The 20,285-nt window shown below is 47.0% G+C and overlaps 1 protein-coding gene across 3 annotated transcripts in view; it reads left to right on the top strand.

Annotated features, from left to right (window-relative positions):
* The window catches only part of MIPEP (mitochondrial intermediate peptidase), a 60,932-nt gene that overhangs the window by 33,550 nt on the left and 7,097 nt on the right, over nt 1-20,285 (top strand). For 2 of the 3 annotated variants that reach the window (XM_078875562.1, XM_078875559.1), the window contains 7 exons: nt 9,989-10,202; nt 10,701-10,810; nt 12,427-12,501; nt 13,966-14,085; nt 14,882-15,003; nt 15,373-15,446; nt 16,283-17,484. In XM_078875562.1, the coding sequence (XP_078731688.1) occupies nt 9,989-10,202; nt 10,701-10,810; nt 12,427-12,501; nt 13,966-14,085; nt 14,882-15,003; nt 15,373-15,446; nt 16,283-16,380 (813 nt within the window). In that variant the 3' untranslated portion in view covers nt 16,381-17,484. Of the gene's footprint in view, nt 1-9,988; nt 10,203-10,700; nt 10,811-12,426; nt 12,502-13,965; nt 14,086-14,881; nt 15,004-15,372; nt 15,447-16,282; nt 17,485-17,666; nt 17,680-20,285 lie in introns of those variants that run through there. The other variant, XM_078875561.1, reaches the window with a different exon arrangement.

The following is a 20,285-nucleotide window of genomic DNA, read 5'->3' as shown; positions in this document are numbered from 1 at the left end:
GGGATAGAATCTTTATTTAAGCTTCGTTTCAACAAACTCGCTTTTTCATCCCGTCTCATCAACCCTCTAATCATTGCCTCCTCTTCCACTGTTGCGATATGTGTGTGGATATCCATAGTCTTATTGTGGGGGTCAAAATCGGGAATTCTGACTAGAGCCTTGTCCATCAATTTAAGGGTTTTACTGTTGAATAAGTATTCCGAAAGTTGATCGCCGTCAGCGTCATCATCAAACAAGTTATCATCAGGCAATCTGTCACTTTTATCTGTTCTGTGTCGGGCGTGATTAATCGGTGTGCATTTTCTGTGTGCGCGCCCAATGCCGTGTCGCTCGTGTTGCCATTTCCCTTCAGTTTTTGCCTCTGCCCTTAGTGGAGCACGTCCTGTCGACTTTACTTTAACATTTTGCTTCCCTCTATCTGTGAAGTTGTCAATCTCACATGTTTTTGTTTGCATATGTATCTCTCCATCCCTTCTCTCGAATTGTGAGGGTTTCTGTTTGTCAAGGATTTTTTGTTCGATATCCATAATTTTTTTGCGATTAGTCCCTGGACTCTGTCCACGTACCCAAGAGTGTGATTTAATGTTACTTCCATATTTATTCTGTGGATCCACGTCTGTGAGTTTCGCTGGTGTCGCGAGCCCTGATTTCTCCTCCCTTACGATGGTGTGAGGACATTTTTCCTCGTTTATTAGAGACGATTTCTCTCCTGTTTCCTTTCCGAATTTTCCTTCATTCCACAATCCCTGTCTGTATGCCTGTGTGAAAAGGAATGAGTCCTGTCCTGCCTTTCCTGTAGTTTTTGCATCGTGTTCGCCTTTGTTACATTTTATCCAGTCAATTAGTTTCCCCCGAGGTGTGTTCGTGTTATCGATACAGCTCCCTTCCCATATGTCTCTCTGACTGTACTGCTTTGTAACAGATTGGTCGGTACGTTTTAATACGAGCTCCCCGTATCCCGTAACCCATTCAAAAATTATTCTTAATCCTAACATCTTAGGTATGGCGGAAGTTACTTTGACATTCCTTTTCAGAGTACTTATAAAACAATTATCTCACAGAGTGTGGTCAGTTTGACTCGAGCTATTCTGTAATTTTCCGATTCAGAGTGTGTACCTCTAACACCATTTATCACAGGATGCAATCGGTTTGATACGATATTATCTTAATTCCACTGTCTCTGTTTCAACCTGCTATTCTGGGTTTTAACCTTAGAGGGCGTTTTTTTTGTTTTACGCCCGTTTACAATCAAAATGCAATGTTTGATCCCGATATTCTGGTTAACACGTATTGATTCATTCCATCATCCATGCAAAACACTGTCTGTGAGAGATCCCGGGCGAGCCACCCATTATGTTGTATGTGTCGGGTTATGAAATTTTGATAAAAATAATAAAATTTAATAATTTTCCGAAAAATGCGCAAATCGCAGTAATTATGTTAATGTGTGTATTAATATGCATAAATTATGATGATGCGTGTAATGATATGCATAAATTATGATAATCGCTGAGATAATCGTAGTAATTTATGCGGATGCTTGCGACGATGTTAATGTGTGCAGTTGTGATAATTAGGCTCAGCTTCGTTTATCCAGAGTTGTCAATCAGGATAACACGATTATCATCGATTAAACGTTTACCGATTATCCTAGTGTGTGTTATGATATTTAAGGTCACCAGTTCAGATCTCATCAGGATACAGCTCTTATGAATAAGACAGTTTTGCATGGACTTGGAAAGAAGCACTCGAACAGTTGGTGTTAAGCAATTTTATTCTAACAAGCATGTGACATTCTATCATGCAGGTCAAACATGCGTCAATAATTCATGAATAACCAACTCTTATGCATTGCGATACTATGCATTCGATTAATATGAATAACTAAAATTCTTATGCAATTACGAGGTTAAGCATTGACTAAAAATGAATGAATAAACACTTATGCATTTACTAAATTGAATAACTCAAAACTCTTATGCATTTTCGATATTGGGCATTCGACTAATATGGATAACTAAAATTCCTATGCAATCGTAACCTCTACCTCTCCACCAGGCATCTCATTAGTTCGTTTTTGTATCGATCACCATCGGCGACTGGCCGAGTTTGAAACAAGCATGACACATTTCGTTTTGCGTTAATAAAAGCACTTATTGTATCCCCGAGGCGAAAGTATATGTCAATAGATTCATCGGTAAGTATAATATTCTTTTAACGGAATGTTGGAGTCAATGGTGGGTGAGGGCGTGTTGCGGGAGAGCTAATCTGGCTCTGTTTTAATTAATTCTTCGGCGAGGCTCTATGACAAAGGAAACTGGTTTGACAAGATTTTCTCTGTGTTTCCTTGAGTCTGTATGTGGGGAGCGATACAACCTCTCTGCCGTCTGTGCGAGTTGCAGCTGACACTTTCTCCGCGATGAGGTGAGCGGCGGCGCTCGTGCAGAAGACTTTGACTCTTTTTCTCCACGGCGGGATGACGAGTCAGTTTTGGTTGATGCGGGTCGATCTGGGTGTCGCTCGTTGTCGCTCGGTGGCGCGCGGTGGCGCTCGCTTGGCGCTCGCTTGGCGCAAGGTGGCGCACGGTGGTGCAAGGTGGCGCAAGGTGGCGCAAGGTGGCGCACGGTGGCGCAAGGTGGCGCAAGGTGGCGCACGGTGTCGCTCGTTCAGCGATCTCCGCCTTTCCTGCGGGCTGTTTGCTGGTCGTCACTCTGACGAGGAGCGATGCTTCGTTCGTGGCAGGGTGGACGTTGGCGTCTTTGTTGGCTTCACTCGCAGCTCGGCGACTCAGGGTAGCGATTCTTCTCAGGTGGTGCAGACCTCGGCTTGTAGCAGCACGTCGCTACCTCGCGATTCTCGTCATGCTGGATGACGAAAACTTCTTGACGATCTGTGGTGGAGTCGAAGCCCTGGCGACGAGATGGGGCTCAGAGCCCTGGCGATCTGTGTTGGGGCCCATGGCCCGGATGATCTGAGTTGAATGGATTTTTCCCCGGCTTATATTGAGAATATCCACTCAATCTTCCCGAGTTGTTTGAAGGCCGTCATATATCTTTCTGTGGGTTGAACACATCTCGTCCGTGTGTTTCGTGTGTTTATTAGTGAAGACACAGTTGTGTGACCCTTCTGGGAGGAGGGGTGTGGAATATTATTTGCTTGCGTGTGCAAATCTTGCTGTTTGTGCTCAAAACGTGATCACCCTCTTCTCTCTTTTGCGAGAGAAAACAACCTAAAACAGAGCGAGAATAAGCAGACACCCTCGCAATCACTCCTCGCGACCTTCCTAACCCTCCAAGCATTCATGGGCCATCTGTTTGTGCTGCGGGGAGACAAAGGCGGCCGTGCTTAACTCAAACACGCGAGCACCCTCCCTCTCTCCGCATCTCTTGCGAGAGAAAACAAACCATGTCAGCACAAACCCCCCCCCGCCCCTTGTGACCTTTTTACTCCCTCTTTGCTTGTCAGGCCCTGCTGGAAGACAAAGGTGGCTGAGGAGATGTTTGTAATACATTTATGTGGTCCTGTGTGTTACATTTATTCTTTAATTATATTTTATGAGTTCCTTCGGTCTTAGTATCGTGGTAATCATTCGTCTATGTTTAATGAATATTCGTAATGATTCTCGTCACATTATTATTTGGCTTCGCCAAGTTTAGTTCTCCAGAGATTGGTGTTTATTCTGAGTTATATTTTAATGTCCTGAGGTTAAGCGTTATTATGTTTCCACTTAAGCTTTCTGGAATTCGTACTCTTTAGTTTTTTTTTTTTTGGAAGGTCGTGTAGGTAGGAAACATATAATAATAGAAAAAATATTATTGTTTGTTGGTTAATTATCTTTGTTAAGTTTCTACTTTTCGGTAAGGAAAACGTTAAGAAATCGCGAAGTTTCAACCGTTATTTATTCTGCCCTTATCTGTATATCTCCAGATGTCTTGGGAGGCTAGTCCATACATCTTTTGTCCATCTGGATGTCCATGACCTCTTTGTGACCGAACTCTCAACATTTTAACCGCCCTCCATGTTTCATGGATTCCTGGTGTTCTTGTGAGGAGAAGTGAGTTGTTTTCATTAATTAATTAAAAAAAGGTATATATATATAGATTAATTTTTTTTTTTAATTGTTCTTAATTAAAAAAAAAGGCATAGACACAACAACGTACAATGTGTTCTGGACTCTCCGAAGATCTATTGCAGATTGAGGACATCCGCAAGATTGCAGTTATCAACAGGGAGCTGGCGAGACTCCCATGTGGATATTGCAGTACTGCAGGAGACCCGGCTTGCTGGCAGTGGCTCTCTACGAGAGAGTGACTACACTTTCTACTGGCAAGGAAAACAGCAGAACGAACTAAGGCAACACGGTGTTGGGTTCACCGTCAAAAACACACTCCTTGGCATGATAGAACCACCGACTGCAGGCTCCGAGCGGATTCTGCTCATGAGACTGCTCACTGCTTCTGGCCATGTAAACATCCTGAGTGTCTACACCCCAACACTTTACTTACCTCTGGAGATTCTTGACCAGATCTATGAAGAGCTTCACAATATTGTTCGCAAAATCCCCAGCTCTGAGCACATATTTCTGTTGGGAGACTTCAATGCAAGGGTCGGGGCTGACCACGACGCGTGGCCCGCATGCCTTGGCTATCATGGCATTGGAAAGATGAATGCCAGTGGCCAAAGGCTACTGGAGCTTTGTTCATACCACGATATCTGTATCACAAACTCATTCTTTCTCACAAACCATGCCATAAAATATCATGGAGACATCTAAGGTCTCTTAATTGGCACCAACTGGACCTCGTCATCACCTGACGAGCCCTCCTCAACTCAGTACTCATCACACGCAGCTACCACAGTGCAGTTTGTGACACCGATCACTCGCTATTATCCAGCAAGGTCAGACTACGCCCAAAAAAGATACACCGCCTCAAACAAAAGCGCGACCTACGCATCAACTCTGCCAAGACCTCCCTCCCAGAGCTCACTTAGTCATTCCAACACAGCCTTGAGCAGTCCCTACACGACACACCAGATGAAGCGTGGAGACAAAGTGGGCGTACATCAGAGACGCATCTTCAATGCAGCCATCAATACCTTCGGTAAGCAGACAAGGCGGAATACAGACTGGTTTGAGGAACACCTGGCTATATTGGAACCCATCCTCCAAGCCAAGCGAATGGTGCTCCTGAAGTACAAGCAAGTCCCAAGTACAGGATCATTAAGGGCTCTGAAAGCTGCCCGCAGTGCAGCTCAAACGACCGCCAGACGCTGCGCCAACAACTATTGGCTGAACCACAGCAGTAGGATCCAACTCGTCTCTGAGACTGGTAATATCCATGCCATGTATGAAGGCATCAAGAAAGCCTTTGGTCCAAACATCAGGAGGACTGCCCCCCTTAAATCCAGCACAGGGGCCATCATCACTGATAAACAAGAGCAAATGGCCAGGTGGGTAGAATACTACTCAGAGCTCTACACACGAGACAACGGTATGTCAGAAGCTGCCCTTGCTGCTGTAAAGCCCCTACCAATGATACACGAACTGGACAATGTTCCAACCTTGAAGGAACTTGACAACGCCATCAACTCACTAGCCAGCGGCAAGTCCTCGGGACAGGACGGCATCACACCTGAGGTACTGAAATGTGCGAAACCCGCCGTCCTCACAAAACTCCATGAACTTATCTGCCAGTGCTGGGAAGAAGGAGCAATGCCTCAAGACATGAGAGACTCCAACATCATCACCCTATATAAAAACAAGAGTGACCGTGAGGACTGCAATAACTACCGTGGCATCTCCCTGCTGAGAATCGTGGGGAAAACCTTTGCCCGTGTGGTCCTCAGCAGGTTACAGATACTAGCTGAGAGGATGTATCCTGAGGCTCAATGTGGCTTCAGAGCAGGAAGGTCCACAATTGACATGCTCTTCTCCTTGCGTCAGCTACAGGAGAAATGTCGAGAACAGAGAATGCCCCTGTACTTGGCATTCATTGATCTTACAAAAGCCTTTGACCTCATCAGTAGGGGAGGCCTCTTCAAACTCCTCAAAGTGATCGGCTGCCCACCGAAGCTGCTGGCAGTCATCTCCTCTTTCCATGACAACATGAAAGGAACAATACAGCACAGTGGCACCACCTCAGAGGAATTTCCCATACTCAGCGGTGTAAAGCAGGGGTGCGTGCTTGCCCCAACACTGTTTGGCATCTTTTTCTCACTTATGCTCAAACATGCCTTTGGGACAGCAGAAGAGGGAGTCTTTCTCCATACAAGATCTGATGGCAAACTCTTCAATCTTGGCCGTCTCAGATCCAAAACCAAAGTCTGCAAAGTCCTCATCAGAGAACCCCTATTCGCTGATGATGCCGCGTTGACAGCTCACACAAAACAAGGTCTGCAGACACTCATCGACCACCTTGCCAATGCCTGCAACAACTTTGGCCTGACAATTAGTCTGAAAAAGACCATTGTCATGAGCCAGGATGTCAGAGACACCCCTTCCATAAACATTGGCAGCTACACCCTGGAAGTCGTTGAGGACTTCACCTACTTGGGTTCCGCCATCACCTGCAGTTTGTCCCTTGTCACAGAGATTGACAAGCGCATTGGGAAGGCGTCCACAGCTATGTTCAGGTTGACCAAAAGAGTGTGGAAGAACAAATCTCTAACGCTCAACATCAAAGTACAGGTGTATCGGGCCTGCGTCCTTAGCACCCTCCTCTATGGGTCTGAGTCCTGGACAACATACGCCCATCAAGAACATCGACTAAACACATTCCACCTCCGATTTCTCCGGCGCATCCTCGGTATCAGATGGCAAGATTGCATTCCAAACACCACAGTCCTCAACTTGGCCAACATTCCCAGCATGTACTCTCTACTCAGTCATAGGCGCCTGAGATGGCTTGGACACATGCGCCGCATGCAGGATGGCAGAATACCCAAGGATGTCTTGTACGGCGAGCTGGCATCAGGCACACGGGTCACTGGTCGCCCAGTCCTGCGCTTCAAAGATGTCTGTAAACGGGACATGAAGAGCTGCGACAACAACCCAAATGACTGGGAGAAAACTGCCGGCGACCGACTCGGCTGGCAGCAGGCTGTGAAAACAGGCCTCAAGGAGAGGCTAGGAGAAAATACACACTGCTTGGCAGACCAAGAGGGAGCAACGTAAAGAAAAAGCAATACATACCTCTGGAGCTGCCACTCAACCACTCAAGGATTGGCCTACTCAGTCATTCTAGGCGCTGCAAAACCTACAGCTGACCTAGTAAGGCGCAAAAGAATTGTCTCTCGAGACACAAAGGCCTATGGAAGATGTCACTATCTCATTACACTAGTAAAGTAAAAAAAATAGTTTAGTTTCATAACGCTTAATGGCCAAGTTATGGACATCAGAATGCACAAAATTCCATTTGTTCTATCCTTATGCAAAGCTTCATCCTCACTGCCGATGCTACTACCCATAGATTGTTCATGCGCTTCACTTCCCAAATCAAAATGCCCAGAGTAAGTGTGCACACCGCATTGTGATGCACAGTATGTGTACAGCAATTTGTCTGGCTACTTTGTGTTGGCGTCACGGTCTGAAGACACAGAAGACTGCAACAAGGCCCCCTTTTGTAAAACCACTGCAGATCAAGTAAAACTCTGCGCCCGTCTTCGGGGTGGTCTTGCACTTTAAGTATTGCATGAATACCAAAATCATCGTACGTAGTTTGCGAAGGACCGTTGCGCCAAACATGTGGCCTCTTGCAGCAGCATTCAATAAATAGCTTTTTCTGTCATATAGTACCAGTGTCTCCAGTAATTTGTTTGAACCACGTACAGTGAGGGAAAAAAGTATTTGATCCCCTGCTGATTTTGAATTTTTGCCCACTGACAAAGAAATGATCAGTCTATAATTTTAATGGTAGGTTTATTTGAACAGTGAGAGACAGAATAACAACAACAAAATCCAGAAAAACGCATGTCAAAAATGTTATAAATTGATTTGCATTTTAATGAGGGAAATAAGTATTTGACCTCCTATCAATCAGAAAGATTTCTGGCTCCCAGGTGTCTTTTATACAGGTAACGAGCTGAGATTAGGAGCACACTCTTAAAGGGAGTGCTCCTAATCTCAGCTCGTTACCTGTATAAAAGACACCTGTTCACAGAAGCAATCAATCAATCAGATTCCAAACTCTCCACCATAGCCAAGACCAAATAGCTCTCCAAGGATGTCAGGGACAAGATTGTAGACCTACACAAGGCTGGAATGGGCTACAAGACCATCGCCAAGCAGCTTGGTGAGAAGGTGACAACAGTTGGTGTGATTATTCGCAAATGGAAGAAACACAAGAACTGTCAATCTCCCTCGGCCTGGGGCTCCATGCAAGATCTCACCTCGTGGAGTTGCAATGATCATGAGAACGGTGAGGAATCAGCCCAGAACTACACGGGAGGGTCTTGTCAATGATCTCAAGGCAGCTGAGACCATAGTCACCAAGAAAACAGTTGGTAACACACTATGCCGTGAAGGACTGAAATCCTGCAGCGCCCGCAAGGCCCCCCTGCTCAAGAAAGCACATATACATGCCCGTCTGAAGTTTGCCAATGAACATCTGAATGATTCAGAGTACAACTGGGTGAAAGTGTTGTGGTCAGATGAGACCAAAATGGAGCTCTTTGGCATCAACTCAACTCGCCGTGTTTGGAGGAGGAGGAATGCTGCCTATGACCCCAAGAACACCATCCCCACCGTCAAACATGGAGGTGGAAACATTATGCTTTGGGGGTGTTTTTCTGCTAAGGGGACAGGACAACTTCACCGGATCAAAGGGACGATGGACGGGGCCATGTACCGTCAAATCTTGGGTGAGAACCTCCTTCCCTCAGCCAGGGCATTGAAAATGGGTCGTGGATGGGTATTCCAGCATGACAATGACCCAAAACACACGGCCAAGGCAACAAAGGAGTGGCTCAAGAAGAAGCACATTAAGGTCCTGGAGTGGCCTAGCCAGTCTCCAGACCTTAATCCCATAGAAAATCTGTGGAGGGAGCTGAAGGTTCGAGTTGCCAAACATCAGCCTCGAAACCTTAATGACTTGGAGAAGATCTGCAAAGAGGAGTGGGACAAAATCCCTCCTGAGATGTGTGCAAACCTGGTGGCCAACTACAAGAAACGTCTGACCTCTGTGATTGCCAACAAGGGTTTTGTTGGCAATCACAGAGGGGTCAAATACTTATTTCTCTCATTTAAAATGCAAATCAATTTATAACATTTTTGACATGCGTTTTTCTGGATTTTGTTGTTGTTATTCTGTCTCTCACTGTTCAAATAAACCTACCATTAAAATTATAGACTGATCATTTTTTTGTCAGTGGGCAAACATACAAAATCAGCAGGGGATCAAATACTTTTTTCCCTCACTGTATCACGGAGCGACGACGGGGGCAGCACCATTCATGAGGTGCGCAATTTTCATGAGTTTGCACTGAATACCAAAGGTGCTCAAGAATTGATTTGATTCTGCATGATGGTCATAAAGCAGTCAGGTTGACTGATAATCCAGCGCTCACAGATTCACTCCAGGCACTCACCAGCGGTCAGTCGCCTCCTTTTTACGCTTCTATTGGTACTTCCATGGTTACTGTTCCCGTGAATTTCACTCGATTCCTTCACCCGTGTTAATGACTCGATCTACCAGACTGTTTCGTTTCAACCACAACATAACACTCGCCCAATCACTCACGCACTGACCCACTCACAACACTGCAGGTCAGAACGCTTCTCTTTCTGCTTCTTCCCTTATACCACTCTACTTTGGAATTCCCTCCCATCATCTTCTCTTTTTCAAATATCTTGTAATCTTGTAGCTATTAAAAACCTCGATTGTGCTGTTTGTTACTGATCGCTTGACGGTTCGGGCCCTTGTGTTGCACTCGGCAACGTTGTTTAGAACTCTGTGTGTGTCATCACATGCCGTCCCGTGTGTCGTGCTAGGACTGCCACTTCACGATCCGCGGGGGGCGCCAGCTAGAGGAGGGCGGTTATCAGCTACCCGTGGTGGTGCTGATGCTGAGCCTGCCGAGCCTCGCGCAGGGCAGCGGCGGCGCCCCGACGCTGCTCTCCCCGGGCTCCATGGAGAACCTCTTCCACGAGATGGGCCACGCCATGCACTCTATGCTGGGGCGCACTCGCTACCAGCACGTCACCGGTAGTGACGCTCGCTCCCCACCTCATCACTCCCCGTAAATGCGGTTCCTCTAAACGAGCCATGCGTTTCTCTTTCTTGATCTCGATCACAAAATATTATTCAGTGAGCAGAGTTGTCGGTGTCCTGCTGTTTTGCCGATTGGTCCCAGTGACGCAGCCCCAGCAGAGTGAACGAGTGGCTCGCTATACTACATTGAAATCAACAGTGCTTGCCTTGGCCTATGAAAGCACTCAAGTTCAGGTTAATTTGTTTAGCCAGGTGGGAACTCAAGAAAATAGGATAGTGTCATTTGGAAGAGTGACCTGGGTCTCCAAATGTATACTTTAATTATTATCCTGGGTCATGTTAATGCATTTTTTATGATGAAGTCTGTTTTCCTTAAACTTTTGAGACTTTGCTGTGCAGTTTTGTCACTGAACTGACGAGACAAATCTGTCGTGTCGTCAACAATGAACAGAAGTAAAACTGAACGTTTGTTGCCCCGCGTGTATTTAACAGGCACAAGGTGTCCTACAGACTTTGCAGAAGTTCCGTCCATTCTCATGGAGTATTTTGCCAGTGACTACCGCGTGGTGTCTCAGTTCGCCAGGCATTACCAAACGGGCCAGGTTAGTACCTGAAACCATTGTGCAGAGACGGCTTGCATGGCTCAGCAATGCCTCTGTTGTGCAGAACCCTCTCTTTTCTCGCAACTTCAGACACGGCCTTGTGTTTCTCGCGTTATCTGCCCTCAAAACGCAGCTCTCGGCTTTCAAATTGGACACAGCTTATGGGAAGATGAATCGGTGGTTAGTGGTTTCCGTGTAATTCATAATCTCGTGTCACCGTCTTGACTTCCTGTGTTTGACCGAGACCTGGCATCGTTCTCTTGACTACTCATTGAATGAGCCGACCCCATTAGGTTTCTATTTTCATAAGAAGCCCCGGTAATCTGGCCGGTGAGGGGGAGATCTGGAAATTATTCACACCCATACGGCAATCCTTTGTCCTTTGCCTTTACCAACATTTCAGTAATTTGAGCACCTGGCATTGGACTGGAGACCTCGTGCCCAGCCCATACTGTTAATATCGATGTATCACCCTCCCAAGTGTGATGGCAGCTTCTGCACTGTCTGCATCATAAAAATTCGTAAAACCTTGGTGGCAGCAAAATTGTATTTTACTAAATGCGAACAAAACTGAGGCTGTATTTAATTAGCTCCCCTCTGCATTTATCTAAAATCAGTTCATATTTGTTAATAGATGGTCATGACAGGAGATCAGAAATTTTGGTGATGAATTTGACCAGCCCCTGTCCTTTGAGGCGGTTAGAACTTTGTTATTTCACCTTACAAATATTGCCGGGCTGCATCGATTCCTGTCACATAATGACTGAGAGAGACTGGCTCATGCTTTTGTGTTCTCCCAAACTTGATTATAGCAACGCATTAGTGTTCAGGATTCCAAGTAAGGTGCTGGGTAGACTCCAGCTTATTCAGAATGCAGCTGCTAGGTATACACCGTGTCGCAAGCACATCACACCTGCCCTCTTGACTTTGCATTGTTTACCAGTTAAGTATCGAGTGGATTATAAGATTCTGCTCTCAATGGGTTAGCTCCACAATATGTGTAGGAACTGAGCCATTCTTAAGCTCCAACGATGTCCCTGAGATCTTTGAATGGCATTCTTCTAAGTACTCCGAGGTCAAGGCTATGTTCCTGGGGTGATTGGGCTTTTGCCAGTGCAGCTCCCAGTATTATGGAACGCTTTGCCTTTGGTAATAAGACAATCATTCGTTAGAGCTATTTAAGTCTGTCTTTAAAACTCGCCTCTTTCAAATGGTTCTGGGCATTTAACCTAGTTTTGTTTATTTCCTGCTTTCCATACATGGGGCACATTGGGGTCTAGAGATGAAATGTGCCTTACAAATATAATTATTATATTGTCAGGTGTCCTGGGGAGAGCGTTGGACAGAAGCCGTGGTGTAAATGCTGTCGCGAGCGCGCAAGTGCGGTTTTTCTGCTGTTTAAGTCGCCCTGCGGAATCCTCAGTGGCTGCTGAGCTCGGTGGCCTCGAGCTATACAAGATAAATAAATGCGCAGTGAACTAGGGTATCACGTTTTCGTATCGGTGACCCAGCGGCCTTGAGGATTTCTGCAAATGCTTGATGGTGTAGAATCATATCACGGTTCTCTTCTGTGAAGCCACCACAGTTTTTTTTACCCTAATTTGTTGCTTTTCCAGCCGCTGTCAAAGAGCATGGTCACGCGTCTGTGCGAGTCGAAGAAAGTGTGCGCGTCGTCGGATTTACAGCTTCAGGTGAGGCAAAGGGGAGGTGTGCGGTGGCTCACGGCCAGAACGTTTAATGACGGAGCTATTAGCGCTGTTTGACGTTTTAGACATTATTGCTGCGCAAAAAGTTTTTTTCCCCCTTTTCAATTAAAAAAATTTTCGACCAATTCATGGCTGAGTAAAAACCAATGACATACATTTTAAAAAGTTTTGGAATGTATGTATGTATGTTGAACTTCTTTTGCACCTTATGTAGCCAACAGTGCTAATCGGAGGTGTGAAATGTGTCAAATATACATGCATCTGGAAAGTTTAGAGGAAGATATCTGTATAAGTGATTGCAAGTCTGATGTCATGCGCATTACAAAGTTACCAATATTTATTTTATGATTTGGCATATGCAGTAACCAGGGACTATTATTGAACACAAATTAGCATTCATGTTTTTTGCAACAACCTTTATAATTGTATTAATTTATATTGAACTAAGTAGAGTTCGTAAAACTGTGGTAAAAAATTTAGGACTAAATTTCGATTTAAAGCTTTCGTGACTGCAGGGATTCATCTTCTTAGTTCTTTCGGTAAAGTCACGTAGAATGGAAATAATAAAAATAAAACATCATAAAATAATTCTCACGACGTTTCGGCCACAACGCAAGCAGCCGTCCTCAGGTGGAGAACAGGTCTGTCAGACTCTGTCTCCTCGACAGACCTGTTCTCCACTTGAGGACTGCTGCTTGCGTTGTGGCCGAAACGTCGTGAGAATTATTTTATTATGTTTTATTTTTATTATTTCATTCTACGGGACTTTACCGAAAGAACCAAGAAGAGAAATTTAGGACTGTTTCGTGCCGATTTGGCATAAAGGACAAACTTTCCCGATGCTTGTGGCTGCTATGCAAGCCGCGTTGCCCTAGGGGGCGGGGCCCACACGCTTGTGCCCAGGCACTTGCGAGGAAGAGGGCACGGTCCTGGTGAGCGTCCTAGTGATGCCGCTGATGGTGGCGTCTCCCTGGCTCGTGGCGTCGTTTTGTTGGATCGTTTATTGCAATAAAAGTGACCACTTTTATCCTATCTATGGGACCTTTTTGCCAGTTTCAAAAATTATAAAAAAATAAGAATAGGTTTGACCCTTTCTGGAAATAATAAAGGTGTTAAGATGTTCAAACACCAAATCTGCATTAACCAGACATACTTGTGGCAAAACATGCAAACAAACATTTTAAGCAGCTTTTAGCCTGCTTAAAATCTGTCTCATGAGCGAGCATCATCCGTTAAAGTTAATTTCATAATTAAAATTAATTTTACAAGTAAAAATGTTATTATCTTATGTCAGTGAAGTTAAACGTTTATGTGGTGTATTCTTGTTCGGATGACTATGAAGCGAAGGCTGTTCGGTTTGTGACTATAGCTGTGTTAGAGAACGCCAAATGGATGTAACGAGGTCGCGTCATTTACGAGGGTCGCGGGTTCAACTCTTGTGTCTCGCAGGTTTTTTACTCCATGCTGGACCAGCTCTACCATGGTGAACACCCTCTCAACAAGTCCACCACCGAGACCCTGAGGGAGACCCATAGCAAATACTACGGCCTGCCCTACGTCCCCAACACGGTGTGTGTGTGTGCGCACAGTGACCGGAGCAGGGAATCGCGAATCGGCAATGTCAGATTGATGCACCCTTGGCTATTCAGCTTTAGACCCAGCAGAGTTGCTAATTAGGTGCTGCCATGCTTTAGCCAATGTGCGCGCGTCTGTGCGTGAGTTGCACGGCCACCCTTGGTATCGGTACGGACTGAGGATATTTCCATGGATTACACTATATGGTGGACCAAGCGAATCTACACTGTCATGTCCGGTTTGTGATCGTTCACCGCGTGTCTTGTTTAAGCAGTTGACTGGAACTTCCCGGGTTCTGTATTGTGCCCCCACGTTGACTTGGACCAGAGGAGTTGTCTTGTTCCACCATTCTTTGTGTGTGGCAGAGTGTATGGGAATGGCCCTTGGAAGAAAAGTGCCGTGTCAGTGATAGCGTGAACCAACTTTTGATAATGCCACCCAAAAACCCCCGAGCTGATGTACTGCCTGAAAAAGCCATACTTCACCACGCAGTGAACTCAAGAAGGATCCCATTCCTTTGCCGTATGGTGCGTGGCGATTGGTCACGTGTGGTGATTGACCGTGTGCGTTGTTTTGGTACACGTGCAGCGATTGGTCGCGTGTGGCGATTGGGTACGGATGCGGCAATTGGGTACGCGTGCGGAGATTGGGTACTCGTGCGGCAGTTGGTCGCATGTGGTGATTGGGTACGAGTACGGCAATTGGCCGCATGTGGCGATTGGTTGGGTATGACAATGACCCATGTGTGGTAATCGGGTACACATGTGGTGATTGGGTGGTGTTCACGCAGGCTTGGCAGCTGAGGTTTAGCCACCTGGTGGGCTACGGAGCCAAGTACTATTCATACCTGCTGTCTCGCGCTGTGGCCAGCATGCTGTGGAAGCAGTGCTTTAACCGAGATCCCTTCGACAGGTACAGTGCAGCTCTTAACAGATAGTTGGTGATGCAGAGCCCAGTACCACAGAGGTCCCAGGACCAGTTCACATATCATTTAACTCACATTAATATATACTGTACATTTAACCTTTTCCTGAAATCGTTTGTCAGTTTTAATGTTGAGGACATAAAATGTATTTTAAACCAACAGTTATTTCTACACCCCGCGGCATGTCGCTGTATCATTGCATAGTGAGTGGCTGATGGGAAAAAGCTTTAACGCAGAATCTAGTACGGAAAAGTGTTTTGTGTTAACATGTTTCATTGACTGATGACAGGGGAATGTTGGCTTAACTTCCTGACGTGACCCGCAACTTCGTTATGCCTGTGTGTGTCCTCGTTCAGAGCTGTCGGGGACCGATATCGCAACGAGATGTTGGCGCATGGAGGAGGGAAAGAGCCGATACTGATGGTAGAAGGTACTGGCCTTCACTATTTGCCATCACACAGTGACGATCATTAGCACTCGCCTACCTCGTCACTTGCAAGTTAAATACTCGCTACTCTAGCAAAGCCTATTGGATGTAACAGCAGTCGCGCATGCTCAGCCAGTCTATGCTCTAGATGCGATCACACCTATTCATAAAATCGGCTGGTAATATTCGTCACCAGGCAGTGATGTGGTCCGGCGCGCTTGCCGCTCGTTGGCCAAATTTATTTTATCGCACCGCGTGATACTCAATTGGGATTATACACAGCGGCAATCATCGCCCACCGTACTGCGAAAACTTGGCAGGACCCTCCTAAAAATGAGTTGAGACTTGGTGAGGCTTTTCTGGGTAAACAAGCAACCACAGGTGGCTCGCATAATAATAACAATAATAATTAATATTTCACTGCTCATCGTCGTCTTGTCACGCTCCAGACGAGTCGCTTGGCTGTGCGATGGGCGGGTCTGCTCTTGTCTTGCTCGCTCGCAGTCGCGAGCCGTTTGTGGTCACAAGCTGGCCTCGAGCATAGGCCCAATACTGAAACGCCTTCTCACCAAGTCCTCTTCCTCGACTCTCGCGAAACGAGCGTGATTCCTGTGCTTGCGTTGCAAAGCAGCGGAGTTTCGCCAATCCTGCAAATCTATTGAGGCGCTGCCGCTGCCCAAATAACACAACGCATCGGGCCCACCCAAGGCTAACTCGCGCAGTTTGCGCTTCGCCTCGCAAATGCTTTGTGATGCAAAATTAAATCGGCGAGCAGCTTCGTGGTAGCTGTGAGCGCCGTGTCCGTGCCCTCGAGTATAACGTGGGCGCTGTTGTTGCAGGGATGCTGCAGAAGAGGCCGACTGTCGACGACTTTGTCGACGCTTTGAGCGGTGACCTGGACCACGACTTTGAGGCATTTATCATGGACTCGGAATAAAATATTAGGTTCCTCCTGAATCATTTCATCGGTGTCTTTGTAAGACTTTAACAAAATTAGGGACCCCTGGGATTATTTATCTTTTGGTTAATTGAAAACCTGAATTAATTTAATCACTTAGGGTTGAATTTTTTTTAATGCTCTTTGGGTCTTTCGGTAAAGTCGCGTAGAAAGAAAGTAAATTAAATAATAGAATACGACGTTTCGATTGCAACACAAGCAGTCATCAGGTAGAACTAAATTTGAGAGAGAGACAAAACACAGACACTGAGACACACAGACAGATACACAAGCAGAGAGAGACAACACAGAGACAGAGAGAGACACACAACATAGACACACAGAGACTCTCTGTGTCTATGTTGTGTGTTTCTCTCTGTGTCTCTGTGTCTGTGTTTTGTCTCTCTCAAATGTAGTTCTACCTGATGACTGATTCAGCGGTTGCACGCGATTCAGCGGGTGCACCCGATTCAAGAGCCGAATGGCTCACAGGGCTATACCTAATAAATGAACTGTGAACTTTGACTGCTTGTGTTGCAATCTAAACGTCGTATTCTATTATTAAATTTCTTTTCTTTCTACGTGACTTTACCGAAAGAACCAAATAGTAATTCCTGCAGTCACGAAAGCTTCAAATCAAGTTTTTTAAAATGTTTTAGCAATTCCCAGATAAGCGCCTGGTTGCTGATTGGCCCACGCTAGCCACTGTGTAACGGGCTCATTGGCATAAGTAGAGCGACTGCAGGTTGCCTACCCAGCCACGTGTTTGCGTTGCGTGAACATGTGCATTTCACGCCGCCACAGTATCCACGCCTTGGAATTGTAAACATAACATTTACATTCAAATGTAACGCGGGGATGTAAAAACGTGTTTTGCATTTTAAATTATAAAGTTCCTGCGTATACGAATACTGTCTCTTCATCGTCATCGCCAAATAGTCTCTGCTCCTGCTGCTCATGAGAGTTCCCTTCATATCTTCCTGTCTCTGCTGCTGTTATTCTCGGCTCCCCCTGCACCGAGTTCGTCTGCTGCTCCAAGCGATTTCCTCCTCTCCGTCGTCTGCCGTGCAGAGGTTCACGGTTGGATTCAGGCAGGCCGCCCTGGTAAACACTATGTCTATTCACCATAAAATACCACGCACTGTCTGCTTCACGGTGGATGTCAAAGATCCTGTGACGGTAAAAAAAATGTAGGCCATTGTGTACCAGCGTCACAGTCCAACATTTTCCAAAGCGTTTGTAGTATTACCTAAAACGTATCGGAATAAATGCACGTGTTTCAATAGGTGTAAAAGAAGTTCAACAGACAATACAGCGCCCAACAATCAAACACAGCCAATGGCGGAGCCAAGATTTTAAGGTAAGGGGGGGCAACCCCTCCAGCAATGAAAAATGATAGGAGTTAGTAAGTAAGGACTTGTCCCTTGCTTTTTATTCGACGCGTGTGCGGCGATGCCACAGCCATCGATCGAGGGTCGAATTCGAACCGCGTTGTGTAATTGGCATCGCGCTCGCTGAAGATGAATGCCTTCAGGGAAGTCGTATACTGTATACGCAACTGCGCACAATTCTGTGAGTCACTTATAACTGCTTTGCCGTTACTTATTGCCAATTATGGACTCAGACTATTGTCCTATCATCTCATAGTCCCTGGCACGTAATAATATGCTACACAGTCTCAGTGGGGGTCGCAAAATGCCGATTTATTACTAATAAACCCCAATGATCCGATCGAAATTAGGGATTTCGATTGGATCATTTGGGGGGCACGTGCCACTCCACCCCCCCCACTGGCTCTGTCAGTGAACACAGCGTATCATGGCCCAAGGTGGACTTTGCGTGCGTCCCACCACCGTGGGTGTGGCTGCAGTCATTCCTGCAGTAAACCTATGACGGCGACCGTCGTGTAAACCGCCTAAGGTGACAGCTGCCTTTCACCGCCAACCCCATTGCCTATATTCTGCCCCCAGCCATTTTTTATATCATGGAGGTTGTTATCAGCTCTTGACGCAATAAGAGCGTTCACGATTTACCTAAGGAAGAGCAGAGTGGCTATTTGTGTGAGTTCTGTAAGTTGTTAACAATAGGCCTGGACGTCTTAAAGGTGACGTTAGCAACATGGTTAAAAGGTGTATCTCCCCATGTGATTCTTGCAATGCGCGGCACTGTGATACGGAAGGCAGCCACTTGTTCTCCTACTCCACTTGCACATTCAAACCCCGTGCCAGCACAGGGCCAGTACAGTACGGGTCTTTTTCCACTGGCTATTTGCAGAGCGGAGCTGGAACCAAGCAGCACTGCACTGGCCTCACGACATCTGGATCTGGCTCCGGGCCCAGCTGTGCTAGAGGCAGGGCCGATGATGGGTGCCAGTTGCGTTTGGCTACTCAAACGTGGCGACACGTAGCGTGTGACGTCGGCAAGGCTTGGCTTGCGCAGTGGAAAAGTGACCTCTGCTTTCTGAGCCACGCCGCGATAGCTCGGCATGGCCCCAGCCCAGCTTGAATGTGCAAGTAGAAAAGAAACCTCTACAGCTCAGTGGGCCATACCTGGTAAAATTAAAATAGTTCAAATAAATAGGTACCAGTGTTCGGCCAGTGCTGGTGTCAGGAATTCTAGGCTGGATACTGTTTCTTAAGGTATGCAGCTTTGGGCAGTACTGCTGTATGACTGATGACTGTCCAACCCTCCTCTGCTTAGGTATTAAGCTCTCACGTCATGGTTGCTAACCGGTTATTTCAGACGGTCACTTGGGTGGCTGATGCTGGTAGGGAATCAATGATGATGTTTTGTACTGATGTAGTGACATCAGGGATGTCACTGTATGCTGCCGGCCCTGGAAGGGCCGTGGCGTGCGATGCATTGGCATCGCGTACACCCGGTGGTAGGTGTATTACCAACATAGCGTGCAGTGCAGTCTCCCACGCGGGGGAGCGGGAGAGTGTCAGCCTAAAGACAGGGTTGCCTCGGGCCATGACACTCTGGTTGACCCTGCAGACACGTGATCTAGAGTGTCCACAGAGAGGCCCCCAGATGAGGGGACTCGGGGGTGATCACGTGTCCGGGGAGAGCTCTCAAGAGGGAGCTAGAAGGCGGGCGGGGCCAGGGGTGGAGTGGCCCCGACCCGTGGGGGGATATAAGGCGGGTTCCCTGAGAGGGACCAGGGTCGCTGCATTCTATAAGCTGAAACTCCACGTCCACCAGCTGAAGCTCTACATCTCAAGCTGGAAGCTCTACTTCTTACGAGGCGAACACGTGGTCGGGGACCCGAGTGAGGCCCGGCCCTTCGTAGCAGTAACTCCTCTGTATAGAGTGGTTAGCTGGGTGGCCACCACCCTAGGCTGTATCTGGGCAAGTTACCCCTTTGTGTTACGTGTTACAACAAAATGTGTTGCCTCTAAAAAGGAACGTCTGCGACTTAGTTGAACTCACTACACATGTGTAGTGGTGGTGTTGACGTGCGCCGACTGTGACAGTGATGGATCACGGGGCGGCGCGAGGTGCGGGGTTGGGCACGCGTTGTGGGCGTGGTGTGGACGCGCGCGCCGGGAGTGACAGATGACGGGGCGGCGCGGCGTGGGTGCTGAGGCACGCTGAGATGTGGGAAAACAGGATCGTAGCCAGCGCCCAGTGATTGGTCGAATAGGATGGGTGCTCGCAGCGACGTCCGCAGGTGGGGTATAAAGGGGGACGCGCGAGAGCACTCGGGGAGAGTTACCCAGTTGAAGACCAGAAGACGGAGCTGAAGACCTAGTGCCCCGAGACCCCTAGTCCCGCCGTCCTTGTAGGGACCGGGGCCCTGTGTGGCTCGGAGGCGAGACTGTGGGACCCGGGGTCCGACGCCCACGTGGGTCGGGCTGGGGACCCACAGTCAAGACGGATACCCCGGGCAGGGAGTGTCCCGA

Source organism: Lampetra fluviatilis, chromosome 41 (assembly GCF_964198595.1).
Source record: "Lampetra fluviatilis chromosome 41, kcLamFluv1.1, whole genome shotgun sequence".
In the NCBI taxonomy this organism is placed as follows: Eukaryota; Metazoa; Chordata; class Hyperoartia; order Petromyzontiformes; family Petromyzontidae; genus Lampetra; species Lampetra fluviatilis.
This window is presented reverse-complemented; position numbering and strand designations above follow the sequence as displayed.